Below are 17623 nucleotides of genomic sequence, written 5' to 3'. Positions count from 1 at the left end.
TCATTGACAGGGTCACATGGTACATCATGTATTTTCTCCCTTTTTTGCTCCTTAGTTGCCTTTTATATCTCTGTTCCACCCCCGCGGCTCTGTTGCATATGCTTTCTTACTTGCATTGTTTGTTTGCCTGCGCAGCGCAACTAGCTTTTTCCTGAAGCATATTGGAAGAGTTCTGTTTATTGTGCTCTGCATATTCCCATGGGAATGGTCATGGTGATAAATAACTTCTGCAGAGAAAGACAAATGTTACATTTTCTCCCATAGTTATATGAAAGCCCACAAGGAAGAGAAACAATAAGAGCCATAGAATCTGCAGTGCACAAAACAAGCTCTTGTGACGCAGGATTCTGTGAAAGTTAATCATTTAAAAAGTTGAACAGCAATTCCAAGGAGTTGAGAAGTGGCACTTTCTGAGGAAACACTGGTTGGTGAACGTTGCCCTCTAGTGGTTAATAGGCACTTTCATATTGATCTGCATGCCTGCTCGGTCTTGCAAGTTGCTGACTGTAAACCTATGCTTGCAAAACAGAAATCTTAACTGTATGCTGGCAGGGATGAGGAGCAGAAGCAGTGCCTCTCTTGATGGTGCTGGACTCCAGCTTCCATCAGCATCACCCAGCATCACCCAATGGTCAGGGGATGGTGGGAGCTAGTAGTCCAAACAATATCCAGAGGCAAGAAGGTTTCCTGCCTCTGCTCTACTGTTTAAAATGAAGGCCTTTTCAGATGACACTAAAGATGCAACCAGTGCTGTTTTTCTGGGGAAAGGTGTGCCAGAACTCACTCTTGCTCTCTTAGAATGGCAATGGTGCCCACCTGAGAGGTGCCGGAACTGAGTTCCGGCTGAAAAAAAACCTCTGGATGCAACCCTATACAGTGGTACCTTGGTTCTCAAACTTAATCCGTTCTTGGAGTCCATTCGAAAACCAAGGCGTGGCTTCCGATTGGCTGCAGGAGCTTCCTGCACCCAAGCAGAAGCTGCGTCGGAAGTTCGGCTTCTGAAAAACGTTCGCAAACTGGAACACTTACTTCTGGGTTTGCGGCATTTAGGAGCCGATTTGTTCAGCAACTAAGACATTCGGGAACCATGGTTCCACTGTATATATTTATTCAGAAGTAAATCCTATTACGTCCTGGAAGACTTACTCCCAGTGTGCATACTGGATTGCAACTGAAAAGTGCTTTAACCCTGCTGCTTTTTTGCATGTATATAAGTTACTAATGGGAAATGTCTGATCTAGATAGTGCAGATCTAGAGATTGTTGGGTGTTTGATTTGGAATTGCCAATGTGTTACAGTAGCTCAGGGCGGGGGGGGGGGGGATATGCTATTCTTGGGACCATGGAATTTCACTTCCAGGGCAGGGAATGGAAGCACAAAAGGACATATACAGTTGCTTGACCCTTTAGTGAAACCTCTATTCATTCAATATATTGTTTTAAATTTTTTCCAAATGGACCGTTTTAAAGTGTCCTTTTCCATCTCTTTAGCTCTTCAACGAGCCCAGAGTCTTCGAGAACCTTCTGCCTCAAAAAAGTACCAAAACTGGAAGAAGAAAATTCAGTCAAGTAAGATTTAGAATGGGTCTTAACTGTTTTCCTTTCCACTGGTTCCCAGCTCCAAATCCCTTTCCTCATGAGGTTTTCATGACTGGTTCTCCCTTCTGGCCCATCCTGCATCTGCAAAACATACATGTGTTAGAAGTTGGAGTCCAACAGCATCAGTGGAAGAGCCTCTGCCTTGCTTGCAGAAGGCTATCCATGGCCCCTAGCCCTGATGCCTATGTTCTGCTTCCACTAGCGTCTGAATGCCAGGTGCTGGAGGGGAGAGTGTTGCTGTGCTTGAGTCCTGCTTTTGGGCTTCCCAGAGGCATCTGGTTGGTGTCTGTGACAACCGCATCCTGTGCTAGATGGGCCTACTGGCCTGATCCTGCAAGACTCTTCTTATACTCTTACAACAGAAGGTCCCAGATTCAATCCCTGATATCTCCAAGTCAGGTTGGGAAGGTCTCCCGTTTGAAACCCCAGAAAGCTGCTGCCCTAGAAGGGCCAATGATCTGATTTGGGGTAATAGAGATTCATGTGTTCTTGTGATACTTCTCAGGTATCTCTTGCCTGTGGTCTGTCTTCTACTATGTGCATGTGGACCTCTCAGCATCCGGGAACACACTTGCATCTCTGAGCAAGTTGCTGTCACAGTGGCATGCCCATTTGGTTGGCACAGCTACATACAATCTCTGAGGCTGTTATTCGGCTTCTGCAATGCATTCTACATGGGGCTACCTTTGAAGGTGACCTGGAAACTACAACTAATCCAGAATGCGGCACCTAGGCTGGTGACTGGGAGTGGCCACTGGGACCATATAACACCGGTCCTGAGAGATCTGCATTGGCTCACAATACATTTGCGAGCACAATTCAAAGTGTTGGTGCTGACCTTTAAAGCCCTAAACGGCCTTAGTCCTGTATACCTGAAGGAGCGTCTCCACCCCCATCGTTCTGCCCAGACACTGAGATCCAGCGCCGAGGGCCTTCTGGCAGTTCCCTCACTGCGAGAAGTGAGGTTAGAGGGAACCAGGCAGAGGGCCTTCTCGGTAGTGGCACCTGCCCTGTGGAACGCCCTCCCATCAGATGTCAAGGAAATAAACAACTATCTGACTTTTAGAAGACACCTGAAGGCAGCCCTGTTTAGGGAAGTTTTTAATGTGTGATGTTTTATTGTGTTTTTAATATTCTGTTGGGAGCTGCCCAGAGTGGCTGGGGTATAAATAATAAATTATTATTATTATTATTATTATTATTAGGCACAATAATTGTGAGAACTTGCCAGAGCCCACTTCCTATAATAATGCTGTTGTTAGTAGTAGTAGTAGTAGTAGTAGTAGTAGTAGTAGTAGTAGTAGTAATAATAATAATAGCATTAAGAGTAATAATCCTGACTGCAGCTTCCACAAATAGTTTCTATTTTCTTCTCCTTTTCTGTAGTTTCTTCCTCTTCTACTGAAGTTTATAAGACCAGTTTTTGTATAGCTGTGCCTTAGCCTACTGGTTAAAAAACAACAAGAGGCAACACTTTAACAATCTTTTAAGGGTAGGTGGGGAGCAAGCCTACTGCCAGCTCCTTTTGCAGCTTGCTCATTTACACATTTGCCTATCTATGTGTGTAAACCTCCCATGTGGGTCTGGTGATGAATCTCCAGAGGGAGCTAACAGCCCACCAGAAGGAGATGAGTGAATTTTAAGAAAATAGCAAAACCCATCTACTGACAGAAACCAGCTCCTGCCCCAACCACAGTATTTTGATTCACCACCTCCACCCGCCATTGTCTGAAAAGCTGTGGTTTTAATATCTTTGTAAAATTCACTGTGTCTAGAAACCAGAATCTTCAACATGGACTTGTCATCCAGGCCAGTGTGTGCGTGCGTAAGTTCAGTTCACTTCCCCCCCCCCCTTTAAGTGAGCGCATTTCATGATGTCAATGTAAAAATAAGGGAAGCTGTAATCTCTTCCAGAATCAGGTAAGAAGTGCAGTCACATAATATTCAAATAAGCCTTTAAACTGGATCAGTCAATCAAGCAAACGAACAGGAACAGTTTTTCTGTTGGCTTGTGGTGAAGCCGAGTTCCTAAGGTTCAGGTGTGTGTGTCATCTGAATTCATTTGCACCTGTTCATGCAAAATTCATCTTTCTCTCCGCTAAACAATTCCATGGCTTCCCCACCTCCACAAGCAGCCCTTTGCAAAAGCTAATCTGATGCAGGTGTGCTTCAGTGCTTTTGTCTGGGTTTCCTGCTTTTGGCACTAATTTGGGTGCCATGATCTAATGAACTAATGAAGGGAGAGGAAGGGTGTAGCTGAAGAAAATCACATGTTTCTGCTAGAATAGCAAGGTGGTGCAAGTGTTGAAGCTTGGCATATCTATTGCAGCAGATTGCAGAAATAGTCTGTTAAGGCGGCTGGTTGAAAGAATAAAGAAACTTAAGGTTGGCTACACCTGATAAGCAAATCCATTCAGAGTACATACAAGCTTATACAGGAACAGATGGGGCTCATTAACCTGCAAGGTAGTCAATCTAAGAGAAGGAGAACCCTAATCCAGTGATGGCCAAACTTGGCCCTCCAGACTACAACTCCCATCATCCCTAGCTAACAGGACCAGTGGTCAGGGATGATGGGAATTGTAGTCCCAAAATGGCTGGAGGGCCAAGTTTGTCCATCACTGCCCTAATCCTAAACCTCCACTGCCTTGCAATTGTGCTCCTTCATGAGAAAGGCTTCAGGAATAAACCCTGAGGAACAATCTGTATCCATTGCCTTGTGGAACTTCTTTGGGAGAAGCAAAGGCTAAGGAGTAAACTCTACACAAATTGAGAGTGGAGTCCCTAAGACGGTTGGATGGCATCTTGTATGCCTCCTTCCAGCAACTCTTGCAGCCAAGCTGGTGCCAAACATGTTGCTCTGCTTGCCTTTGGACCACATCTGTGAGGCTGATATTCTTGTCTGCTCAGCCCAAGACCTCCACACACTGCCCAGGTCACTTCAGTGCTGCTAACATAGCAAAACAAGCTTATGCATGGCTTTCATGGAGTCATGAAGTTAACAAAAGGAAAGTCTAACACTGAAGAAGAAGAAGCAGCAGGAATGTCAGATATGAGAGAAGAACAATTTGCAGGTAGATACTCAAGAAGGAATCAGCGAGGGAAGAATAGATAGCTTTTTTGTCTACTGCCCCACACTGGTTCGGGTTATGTATTGCAAGCATTGTTGCTTTACTCTCAGTTATGAGCTGCTCACCCCAAGAAAGAAAGAAAGAAAGAAAGAAAGAAAGAAAGAAAGAAAGAAAGAAAGAAAGAAAGAAAGAAAAGGGTGACAAGCGGTTAAGGAGATGGGGCTTAACATGTTTGGGATGTTTTATGCTTAGAAGAAAGGGTGGTTGGGGAAGGATGATGATGGGATGCAGAGAGCATGGTAGGGAATTCTCCCCCACATTATGCTAGAACCTGTGAAATCGATGGGAGATTCAGGACAAACAAAATCCTGTTTTCACACAGTACATAATAAATGCATGGAAAGAGTTGCCACAAGATGTGCTGGTAGCCACTGACTTAGATCAGATGGGCAGAAGATAGAACAGGATTTACTGGCAGATTGATAAGACAATGGCCAATAGTTCTCCTAATTGTCGCAGCAACAAAAAAAGGCTTTTTCTTTCTAAATACGGCTGCTCTAATGAAGAAAGCATTTGGGGGGGGGGGAATCCAGGGATGGATTTTTATATGGAATGACTGCTAACTTCATTCACTAGTAAGAACAAACAATTGGGCTAAGCATGTTCTCAAATACACCTTGTTTCTTAATTCTAAGGTTGTTTCCGAAGCTGCTATTGTGCACCTGGCTCTGACTGGTGGATTTTGGGGTTCTGGAAAACTGAAGCCTGCCCACATCTGGCTTCACAGCTTCAACCTGAGCTTAGACATAGTTATGAAAGACCACTCTTACTTAGCTAACTAATCCTCAAGGTTCAGAGGTGCTATTCTGAATAGCAGCTGCTATAGAGCAAGCAAGGGGAGAGGATGTTGCCTTCATGCAGCCTTGTAGCTTGCAAAGTAAAACTAAATATAAAGTATGGTGATGCTGGCTAGGGAACCTGTGGCTACAAGGCTCCTTTCAAGCCCAGCCAGTTGGCTTTCCAAGAAGCATGTAGTTGACCACTGTTGTAAGCCAGACATTGGACTATGGTGGCTCTTTGGTCTGAATCAACAGAGCTGCTCTTACCTCCATTCCTTGAATCCTAGGATCTGAAGGTGAAACTAAGAAATGTGGGGAAGAAGCACATTACAAGGAAACTGCTGGCAATCACTAGGATAGCATCACTGGGGTTAGAGTATGCATGAAAGGGTTGAGAACACTGTCTGTTCCAATGGTATTGGTTTAGTTTCAGTTGCTGAAGCTGAGGTGAACGAAACACTAGGAGAGTCCTGCTCTCTGGATATCCTTGCCTATGAAAGTTAGCTGAAGGGAATTGGTCAAGCAGATAGAAGGGGTAGCTAATGCTTCTATGCAGGAAGGGGTGGGAACAATGACTCTGAAGGAGGTGTTGTGTGCTTATCCTCAAGAAGCCCTACCTAGCCCTGACCTATTGAACAACTACAGCTCAGTGGAGAAAACTGTCTGCCACCTTGCTCTCCTAAACATTGTTATTTAGACAAGCCGACCCAAATGTTCGAATACCCGCGGAGGGGTGAGCTCCCGTTGCTCGGTCCCTGCTCCTCCCACCTAGCAGTTCAAAAGCATGTCAAAGTGCAAGTAGATAAATAGGTTAGGTACCACTCTGGTGGGAAGGTAAACAGCGTTTCCGTGCGCTGCTCTGGTTCGCCAGAAGCGGCTTAGTCATGCTGGCCACATGACCTGGAAGCTGTACACCGGCTCCCTCGGCCAATAAAGCGAGATGAGCACCACAACCCCCGAGTCGGCCACAACTGGACCTAATGGTCAGGGGTCCCTTTACCTTTACCTTTTACCCAGATGTTTAGCAAGTTGATGCAGGCTTCAATCTGTAATTAGTCTATTGTTATTTCAACTTTTTGAAAGTATCAGATCATTGTTGATCATTTTTCTTATTGATAATTTTATTGTTTTATCTTTTTTTGCAAACTGCTTGCATGTTTGTTTGTTTTTTTTAAAAAATCAAGTGACTTACACATTTTATGAAATAAAATAATAAATAAACTATAGCCAATAAAATCCAGAGATAAAGAATTACACAACTTTTAGAAAACATCTGAAAGCTGTCCTGTATTGGGAAGTTTTAAATGTTTGACATTTTGCTATGTTTTTATATGCACTGTAGGCCTCCCAGAGTGGCTGGGGTATAAATAATAAAATTATTCTTATTATTTATTATTATCCAGGACATCCCTTGCTTGTTTTAAATTTGCAGGCATCAGCTGGAGTCATTTTACTTGCCTTCCAGGACAATGAACTGTACTAACACTTATATTAATAAATGTGTTGATTTATCCAAAGCTGTGCAAATATTTCCTGCATTTACTATTTTGTTGAGAGAGAGAGAGAGAGAAATACACATTCGATATTAAGTTATGTGATCCAAGAATCCATATTGGAATAAACATTGTCTCCTACGTTGCAGAGAACAAAAACATTTCCTCCATTGCGTCTGAAATAAAAGATCTTTGACAGCTGCTGCTCTTGTCTCCTGCTGTGCTTAATTGGCACCACCAGGAGCAGAGCTCAGCCATTCAGTCAATGAAGGGATGGGATGGGGCGGGGGGGGGGGGGCGGCGGCGCTTGAATTCCATTGTGGAAAAGTTGCCATTTGGTGGGGAAATGATGGAACAGCGGAAACTCTGCCACACAATTCTTAAGGTGCGGCTAGGAAATTAATCAATGGCAAGCTGGCGATGGTTTATATGGCAATATTGTTAGCCAGCGAGACTTTCTGTTGCAGGGGTGAGAGGAGAACCTGACAGGACCAGAAGACTGCAGTCAGGGAATCCGAATGTGGCAGCCAATTTGCAAAGCCATGGTAGAACTCGATAGTATTGAACATCCAATTTGGTGTTGTTGTTTTTAAAGCCCTAAAGCAGTTACATAGAAACAGCATCCTACAAGCTTCTCTGAGTGTGGGTAGTTTTCTATAATATTAATTGCACCAGAATAATTAGATTTCTTTTTTCACTCAGTGGCACAGGCTGTATTGTTGATTTTAACTCTTTCACGTTGAGTTTAATTGCGTATTTTATGGCTCCTTTACACTTTGGGAACTGATGAAAACTGAAAAGGGGATTGACGGCACATCTCTAAATAAAATAGGGATGCCAATATATGACTGGAGCAATGTGTAGCCACCTCCTTCCATACCCACCAACCTGCAGGCATGCTGAGGTCATCAAGCTGATTCCTTTCTCTAGAAACCACCCCCTGCAGCCTTGAGGATTGTTGCAACAAGTAGTGGCAATGCAGCTATGGAAAGCCCCTTTCCCTGCAGGTGCAAAACGAGGCTTTGTTTCACCTGGGTCAAAGACTCAGTTTGGCACCCCCCATACACATGTCTGGGAGCCTCAATGGTTCCTCTAGGGAGGCTTCACCAAGGGCAAAAAAACCCAGCTAGTCCCCCCCCCCCCATATCTACGGCACTGTTCACTGGGTCACCTTTCCTATTTTTTAGGGCCAGGGCAACCCCCCCCCCCAATTAACTGGGCATTTAAAAACATGTTTATTATTGGGTGTAGCACTCCAAACATAAGAATGTAAGAAGAGCTTTCTTAATCAGGCCAATGGCCCATCTAGTCCAGCATCCCGTCCTCACAGTGGCCAACCAGTTGCCTGTAGGAAACCAGCAAGCAGAAGATGAGCACAAGAGCCTTCTCCATTCCCCTGATTTCCAACAACTGGTATTCAGATGCATTGCTGCCTCTAACAGGGGAGGCAGAGCATAGCCCAGGGGTCTGCAACCTTTAAGACAAAAAGAGCCACTTGGACCCGTTTCCAAAGAAAAAAACAACAGCTGGGAGCCGCAAAACCATTGCGACATTTAAAACAAATATATCTCCGGAGCCGCGATCTGACAGCGGGCGGGAAGGTGACGTCGGGACGGTGCGTGACTAACGCACGCACCGCCCCCATGCGACATCACAGCCAGTACAGCGCCTGCCACAGTGAGGAGTGTCGGGGCGCACAATGCGCCTCCTCCCCTTGCTAGTATCCGCCCCGGAGCCGCGGCAAAGATGTAAAAGAGCCACATGCGGCTCCGGAGCCGTGGGTTGCAGACCCCTGGCATAGCCTGTTGGGATTTTTGACTACATGCCATTCTGTGCAGCTTCACACAGACTCAATTAAGCATTGGCCGAAAGCCAAGATGACTGAGCAGAGAGGAGTTATTCTGCCTGGAGATATGAGACCTTGGCTACAGCTCTACCATTGGTTGAGGTCTCACGCAGGCATGATGACTTATGGCCTTACTGACTGGATAGTTTTGTTGGTCAGTGTGGTGTTCTGAGTTCTGAGAGTCGTTTGGAGTTTGTTAAGAGAGAGCTAGTTAAGATCCATATCTGTTCTTGTATATAGTAACTTGTAGAGTCTGCTGTAAATAATAAACACCTCTACGCGGGTGGCGCTGTGGGTTAAAGCCTCAGCACCTAGGACTTGCCGATCGAAAGGTCAGCGGTTCGAATCCCCGCGGCGGGGTGCGCTCCCGTCGTTCAGTCCCAGCGCCTGCCAACCTAGCAGTTCGAAAGCACCTTCGGGTGCAAGTAGATAAATAGGGACCGCTTACCAGCGGGAAGGTAAACGGCGTTCCGTGTCCTGCGCTGGCTCGCCAGATGCAGCTTGTCACGCTGGCCACGTGACCCGGAAGTGTCTGCGGACAGCGCTGGCTCCCGGCCTATAGAGTGAGATGAGCGCACAACCCTAGAGTCTGGCAAGACTGGCCCGTACGGGCAGGGGTACCTTTACCTTTAAGTAACCAAGTTACTGGTAGCAGCGTCTTATTCCTGCTTCGTCCATCCTGCCTGCAACTGATTGCTTTCTGGAACTCTGTGTATGCTCTGCTAAGGTCCTGCAACAGGTCAAAGTTGCAAAGCACCATTATAGCCATCATGGCTTGTAGCCTGGCTGGGGAGCAGAACGGAATGGTGGATACAGGAGAATATCATCATCATCATCATCATTTTGCTATGTCACTGTTATTGTTGCTGTTGCTGCTGCTGCTGTTTTTCTGTGCCACCTAATTGATTAAAATAATTTTTAAAAAACAAAACAAAACACAATGCTATACTGTGGCAGGGAGCTGGATTGCGACCTTCAAGGTCCCACATGGTCTATATGGGCGGCATTGCTTGCCAGTTGGGTACCTGCAGTGCTTTTTTCGGGGGGGGGGGCGCAGGGGTATGCATACCCCTAAACATTTTGTGGATCTAAGTTTGGCCTCATTGAGGAGCAGTATTTCAATATGAGTGGGAAAATGAGAGTACTCCTAAACATTTTTTTTAGGGCGGGGGAAGCACTGGGTACCTGTAATGTGGAAGGGTAGTTTCAGTAGCATGGACTCCATGGATCTATTCCAATGAACTCACTTTTATGGGTCCACTTTTCCCTTTGTAGATTTTCCTCTACTGTACAACAAGAAAAACGGGTCGTCTTCAAAGGATACCTCTGCCTGTGTTCAAAGTGACTTTAAGGATGAGGTCTTTCAGACAGAGGTATGAAGCAACACATTTTTAACAGTATGCTTTGTTGAAGAAGTGCAATATAATACTACAGTATAAATACTACAGGGTATTGCTGTAAATATGTATAGTTACATATGTATAGCGCTTTGTGTTTTTTGTTGTATTTTTACAATGAGATGTATGGATGAAGTGTGGTTTGCAAACAAATAAACAAGATGTTTAGATTATAAATTATTTGTAGCTTATGCTTTCTTCAGTGGGTTAGTGCAACCATGGATGGGAGGGTCACTGTCCAGATCAGACGGAACTTGCCTCCTAGTGGTGAATAGTAGTTGCACAAGCATAATGCAATACAGTCGTACCTTGGTTTTCGAACAGCTTAGTTCTCGAACGTTTTGGCTCCCGAACACTGCAAACCCGGAAGTGAGTGTTCTGGTTTGCAAACTAGTTTTGGAAGCCAAATGTCCAGCGAGGATTCCATGGCTTCTGATTGGCTGAAGAAGCTTCCTGCAGCCAATCAGAAGCTGTTCTTTGGTTTACGAACGTTTTGGAAGCCAAACAGACTCCCGGAACGAATTCCGTCAGACTTCCAAGGTATGACTGTACAACGTCACCATCTTGTTGTTGTTTTTTTAAAAATGGAAAACTTTTTTTAACCTACACCAACTGTTTGTCTGCTGGGTCTATATATATTTTGCAGTGAACCCCTACAGACATCTGAATATCTAAATATCTTGACTGTCTCCCAGGGATATTTGGATAAAAGCAAGACCCTGCAGTTATGGTGTATTCCTTTGCCATTTTATTGGAATGTTTTTGTGAGGCTTTCTGGCATTTTTATGGGGGAGTGTATTTTCTCATGTAATTGTTTGAAAACACTCTCTAAATAGAAGCAAGGGTGACCTGGCTGCATTTTCCTCTAAAAATAATCATTTTATGCATTCCATACAGCTGACATCTCCTGACAAGAGTCCAGAAATTACAAGAGGACATTTCAAGCTACACAGCCCAGCATTTCAAAGGAAAGGAAAAGCCAGAGATAAATCCAGTGAAATTGCATCCTATGTTCCTCACTATTCACTCCACAACTGCCCTGATAGCTTTCCATTGGCACATAACAAATCCACTTGTCAGGTTGATCTGACTTCACCTCTCAGTTACTCTCAGCTTGAAGGCAAGGATTACAGAACTGAAGATGCACATTTAGGAAACTGGGTGATGAATAGTGAGCCACTGATCTCTCAGCTGTATACAAAGAATTCAGGGTTGTCCTCTGCAGACCCTGATGACAGAGATAAGAATGCCAAAGAACAGCATGACAAACATTTGAACAAAGCTAAAAACAAGATAATGAGGAGGTTGACACTTTCAATGGAGCAGAAGCCCAGAAGACCTGCTCTGGATGATGCTGAGCTAGATATTACAAGAACGGAACATGACTGCCAAGGAATTCCAGACCAGAAGAATGCTTATTTTAACAGATATGAGAACATACCGAAACAATCCAGTTGTGGTCAATCTCAGAAGTTCTCAGATAACCATTCTCCAGTTTTGTCTCCTGGACAGACACTTTCAAAGAATGTTGGTGACTGTCCCAAAGAACACACTGCCACCCAGCCAAAATCGCCACTGAGGCTAATTGCCAAAGCTATAAAGAAATCCATCATAGAACCTCTTACTTCTCCTCCAGCAGGTTTGAAAAAGGCCCAGGACACACCTGCCAAATTTCCTTTGGAAAGCACATTTTTCAATTTCCCACAGGCCCTGGTTCGCTCCGCTAGTCTCAGATGCAGCAAGAATCATGGAGACTATAACGTACAAACACAGGAGCTCAGTGTGTTGGATGATGCAGAAAAAAGACTTGGGACGAGGAGTTCAAATGGGTCTCGTTTTTCCAGCAGTCCGAGAGAGGAATATTCATATGTTGACAAAGGCACGTCTTTTCCTGTTTACAGTGCGCATAGCAGCCCTTCCCAGAGTCTTCATAAACCCGAACATTCCTCTTCTACCAATGCTGATGATGTGCCAACACTTCTAGAAAGGTTTACCCTTAAAGAGAACCTCTGGAAGTCTGCCAGGGATGAGTGGTGTGCTCACAATCAAAAGAACACCCGCTATTCATCTCTAAGGCACAGGAACAAAAACGCTGATGGCGTTTTGGATGCTCCTGAACAGAGGAAGAATGTGTGGAACCTATTCAGCAGCTTTAGGAATAAAGCAGATGTCAAAGTTAAAAGCCCTGTGTCACCTTGTACCATCTTTGATGTTGATGAAGTACTAAATAGTTCTTCCAAAGAAGAATACTTGGGTAAGCAAACTCCCTCCTTTAAGATTTTTATTTCCAGTTGTTGTTTTAAACAAAGTATGTATAGTGCTTTAATGCAAGATTAAATCTTTAAACAATTTGCATAAAATAGTGTAAAATCCCATCTTGGGATTTTCTGTGGGCTACTGCCAATAGGTCCCCCTGCCCACCAGGACCTTTGGCAGGTGGAACGGGGAGTTTTGTGGCAGAGAAGTGACACCAGCATTGCTCTGTAGGCAGAGCCTGGCTGAGTGGTTTTGGGCTTGGGAAAATGAAGCCTCTGCCCCCTGCAACCCTCCCAGCATGGCAGATCAAGGGTGCTGGGTTTTAGCCTTCTTATGTTTAGCTTTCCCCTTACTACCTTGTTGTATACCATCCTGGAAATGTTTCACATTGTAGGATGGGAAGTGTTTCGTTTTTAAAATGTAACCTATAAGAGCAATATGGTCCAGAAGAAAACAAATCCCAGTTGCCATGGCAATGCCTTTGACAATGATTTTCCAGCTGTTTGCGATATATAGAACAAATGCATGCATTTCTGCTATCTCCATGCCCCCGCTCCTTGTTGCTGGTGGAAAGGTGAAGACTCTTGACACATGGCAGGGGCCCATGCAGTTAAGTAGTTCATATATATTACGGCTCAGAGTCAATGACATCCCCATGGCAACTGTAGTGTGATCTGGTCTTCTGCTATAGTATGTGTGCTTCTACCAGATACAGTCAATGCCACTTTTTTAAGAGGAGGAGGAGGAGGAGGGGAGGGGAGAGGCAGGGAGCAGGTGGCCTTTTTATATCATATAGTTTTATTTTGAAATGAAATAAATAAAATAAAATCCCATCAATAAACACACTCTTAACAACTTAACAGTACAAAACAATCACTAGATGAACAAATAAAGTTGTTAATTACAGTCCTTCGTATATCTGTAGTTTGCAGACAGCTACAGTAAAACTAGCAGATGATCACTATATATAATATAAATAATAATTGATAGGAATATTAGGATGCTACTCTCTACTGCTTTGTCTTTTCTCTCATGGCAATTGTACAGTCTTTACCAGGGCTCCCCCCCCCCCAGCCAGAACTTGTCAAAAGTAAGTTCCGGCACCTCTCAGGTGGGCACCATTGTTATTCTAAGAGAACAAGAGAGGTGCTCATTTTGAGTTTCAGTACCTCTTTTTCTAGAAAAATAGCACTGGTCTTTGCCAATCTGGTGCCCAGATCAGTGCCAACCAGCACTGGCTGGGGTCAATAAGTGCTGTCCAAAACATCTTGGAGGACACAAAGTATAATGGAATATACTGCTGCAGTTGGCTGTTTTACTCTTCATGCTTAAGCGTGGTCTCTAGAATATGAATCCTGGTACATCAGGAGGTGCTATGGTCCTACAAAACACTTCCTATCATGGGTGTAGCCAGGATTTTTGTTAGTCTTTTGTTGGGGGTGCAGAACCTTAGTTAGCTATTTATTTTTCTTGATGGGGGGGAGCTGCCCCTCCCTGCCCCCCCGGCTATGCCCATGCTTCCTATCCTTGTAAAGCATTTTAATTATTGGATATATGAAAGGGAAGGGAGGGAAGGAGAAGGTTCTGGAAATCTCCACTTCTAGAGAGGGAAAAGGGGATCTTGGTTCTGTTCCAAAGGCATATCAGGGTATCTTGAGGATTATAGCTTATTTCTTTAAATATGCTTCAGCAGCTTTGAGCACAAGGGTGTTTGGAGAAATGCCCATGTAGGCCCATCAAATTCAGTGCTTTTCAGAGTAAAAGAAGCTGATAATTAAGCAGGGTAATGATACGTGAATGCAACCGTTTTTTATGTAACACACACTCCATTTGTCAAGCCTATTTTGCTGCAGTTGTTAACAAGGGGATGCTCCCGTTAACAACATGTCTTTGCCCTCATTGTTCACTTGCTCATAATTCCAGTAGTTCAATGCTGGCTTAACAGAGCCAGCTGGCCTCCAAGGCCATCCAATGGGAATTGAGTCACCGCCTTCAGCTGCACACTTGGCTTTCCATCATCTGGTCTAGCTCCACCACCCTGGGGACACGTGGGATTTGTAGCCGTCCTGGATCAGCAGAGCATCTTCAAGGGGTTGTTTCAGTTCGTTGTTTTCCCTTGATTCCAAAGATGGCAAAGGAATGGAATATCCTTGGATAGTCAGCCCATAACTCAAATTCACGAGCGCTATGAGTGCGTCTTGGCACACTTAACTTCACATGCCTAGCCAATCCCAGAATGTAATCTAATAGGCTCACTGAGCTGGGAGTGTGCTGGGTTGCCTGAGCCCACATCTGTGAGGGAGGCGGAAAGAGGTTCCTCTGCTCCTCAAGGTATAGTTGGAATACTGAAGGGATCCTGCCAATGTTACTTTTAGGATGTGGGTACCACTTCAGCACATAACAGCGCTGTGGCTACATCATGGACCCATGTTATGAAGAGTCCTGCAGGGGCTCCAGCACCTTAAAGGTTACATTAGGTTTTATTGAGACACAATAAGACCCTTGGTGCCATTCTCCTTTTGCCCAACTGCCCACCATTTGCCTGAGGCTGATCATGGACAATGGTGGGCTTGGGTACGATGCTCAAAGGTCAAAATCCCCCCCCCCCCCGTGCTGCTTTCCCAAAGGTGAGTAAGGAGGCGCCTGGCTTTGGGAAGGAGGCACAAGGTTCTGGCAGGGTCCCAGAGCCCTCGCATCTCCTTCCCAAGGCCCAGCGCCTTGCTTACTGGGTTTTGAGACAGTGCCCCCTCAGCTCAGTGCCTGGTGTGGGCATACCACTCACACAGCCCTAAATTTGCCCATCATGGACTGGGGGTTGCAGTGTGTCATCCTTCCAAACAGGAGTGTTCCAGGTCCTTTAACAAAAGAGCCTTCCCCCTCTTTACATCTTTTCTGATCAGTGAGCAACATGGCTTCTCGGTTAATGTTTTCTTCCTGCAGCTCCTTGCCTACTCCAGCACTTAGTTTTTCAACTCCTTTTGGTGTAAAATGCAGCCAGGAAGGTGAAAAGGCACAGTGAGCCACTCTTGCAAAACACAAGTAACCTTGCAATCATCATCTAGTAAGTAACCTGCGTGTGTCAAAGGACGCTTGAAAAGAAATGTTTCGGCCCTTGGGGCAGCAGGGGATAGACTCTTATTTTAGTTTCAGTTATCCCCAAAATCTATAACTTCTCTACCAACCACATTGTCCTTCCTCCTAACAAATGTTGCATTCATGCAATGGATTATAGTAAAGAGGAACATACATAGCCATATTGGGTCAGATCACTTGTCCATGTAACTCAGTATTCCCTACACTGACTGACAGTGGCTTTCTAGGGTTACAGGCAGGAGTCTCTCCCTGCCCTACCTGGAGATGCCAGGAATCGAACCCAAGACCTTCTGCCATGCAATGCAGATGCTCTACCACTAAGCCTCACACTTCCTTAGTTATATCCTACAGTTATCCTGCTTGTGCCAAGAAGCCTTCAGTCATTTTAGGATGCGTATGTTTGCCACTCACTGTCTGACCAGAGTCTAATCCAGGTGTTAATCATTAATCCTGCAGCAAGTTAAGTGTATCACCAGATGTTCCCTGTACCTTTTCTGTTTTCTTAGAGAGGAGGAAGAAATGAATTAGCCATTAAAAAAAAAATCATGTGGAAATTTACAGGCCTGTTAAAACACTATGCTGATGAAAAGAGAAAAAATATAATTTGGGGGCCCAAAATTGAAAGCAATTTGAATCTCTGAACACAGGTCTCAGCCTGAACTTTCAGTTTGAGTGAAATCTGTGGAAGAATGCATCATTGTGGTTTGTGTATTCATTATGTACAGCATTTACTGTTCAACACACAGTGTGATAATCTTGAGCGAGGGAGAGAAAATATATATGTGACATTTGTTTAGGCCTAATTAATGAAATATTTATATTGCATGAGGCCGTGTGATAAAACCTCCTCCGTGAAGTCCATTTGCTTCTGATTATATTTGTGACTTTTTTTATATGACCAGACATTCTGACGCCAGCTCTTTTACACTGAGCAGATGTCACAGAGTAAAAATGGGTGCCAGATGCTACAAACCACATAAGGGTAATTTGTTTAAGAGCTGGCTCAGACTTGGTGCATTCAATTAGCCCGCATGGTGAGCCTTAGACAATCATTTAGATAACACGGCTAACTTCAGATATGCATTTTAATAACAGATCTGATTTTTTGAATGGAAGCCTGAGCCGTCGTACAATGGAAGTAGGAGTTAACTGATTCGTACATAAAACTTGATATGTTTGCAAGGGTAGCTGTGGCCAAGGACTTGCCAAGCAGTGAAGGCCTTGAACAGTTGCCAAAAGCTTAATTAATGTAATTAGCCAGTGTTCCAAATTGCTGCTAGGTATAGCCTTGCAAAGCCGTAGGCAGGTGCAGTCTCAGAAGCTATGGGGGGGAATCCACTTAAAGCCCAGGTTGAGAATACTGCCTGCGCCACTGAGCTTTCTGTTCCTCTTTCAGGTTCTGAGCATTTACCTGCCAGAAAACAAGTTGTTGACTATTGCTCTTCATCCTCTGACAGCGAATTAGAAGGCAGGTCTTCATTGCCACGCAAGGTAATGTTTTCAACACTTCCCTCCCCATATTGGAAATAGTAAAGGTTCAGTATAAAATGAACTCTGTGATTTACTACTGAGTGTCAAGAACCAAAGGGAATTACAATAGTTCCTCTCTTCCACAGAACTGGCACAAGAGGTCAGGTATTTGCCTGGAGCCCCACTTCAGACTGGGGTCCCCAGGGAATAATCACAGCTAGCCAAAATGACAAAGGGAGGGAGAGAGAGTCTGGAAGGACAATGTAATAAATGAACAAGTGCTGGCAGCCGCAGTGAAGAAATCGCAGCAACAATTGTTGTTCTTATTATTTATTAATTTACAAACCACTTAAAGCCAAAATAAGACTTCCAGTCTCCGCCAATGACACTGCTGGGTTGCCAACTTCTTTGTGGTGTTGATTTTTTCAGATGTTTTTAGTGGTTCTTGTTTTTATCAGTAAGCTGCCTCATGTGCCATTAAGGGAAAAGGTTGGGCATAAATAAATAAATATATTATTGCAAATATTAATACTGCAGAATTTGAAGCGACTGGATGCATA

At 44.4% G+C, this 17623-nt stretch overlaps 1 protein-coding gene across 1 annotated transcript in view; it reads left to right on the top strand.

The window, feature by feature from the left end:
- Positions 1–17623, top strand: part of MICAL2 (microtubule associated monooxygenase, calponin and LIM domain containing 2) — a 139931-nt gene that overhangs the window by 108752 nt on the left and 13556 nt on the right. Inside the window, exons 28-31 of the mRNA XM_077930351.1 lie at positions 1491–1568; positions 10123–10220; positions 11142–12498; positions 16990–17084. Coding sequence (XP_077786477.1) covers positions 1491–1568; positions 10123–10220; positions 11142–12498; positions 16990–17084 — 1628 coding nt within the window. The remainder of the gene's footprint in view (positions 1–1490; positions 1569–10122; positions 10221–11141; positions 12499–16989; positions 17085–17623) is intronic.

Source organism: Podarcis muralis, chromosome 1 (genome assembly GCF_964188315.1).
Source record: "Podarcis muralis chromosome 1, rPodMur119.hap1.1, whole genome shotgun sequence".
Classification (NCBI taxonomy): Eukaryota; Metazoa; Chordata; class Lepidosauria; order Squamata; family Lacertidae; genus Podarcis; species Podarcis muralis.
The sequence above is the reverse complement of the archived record's forward strand: the minus strand, read 5'-3'. Positions and strand labels throughout refer to the sequence as shown.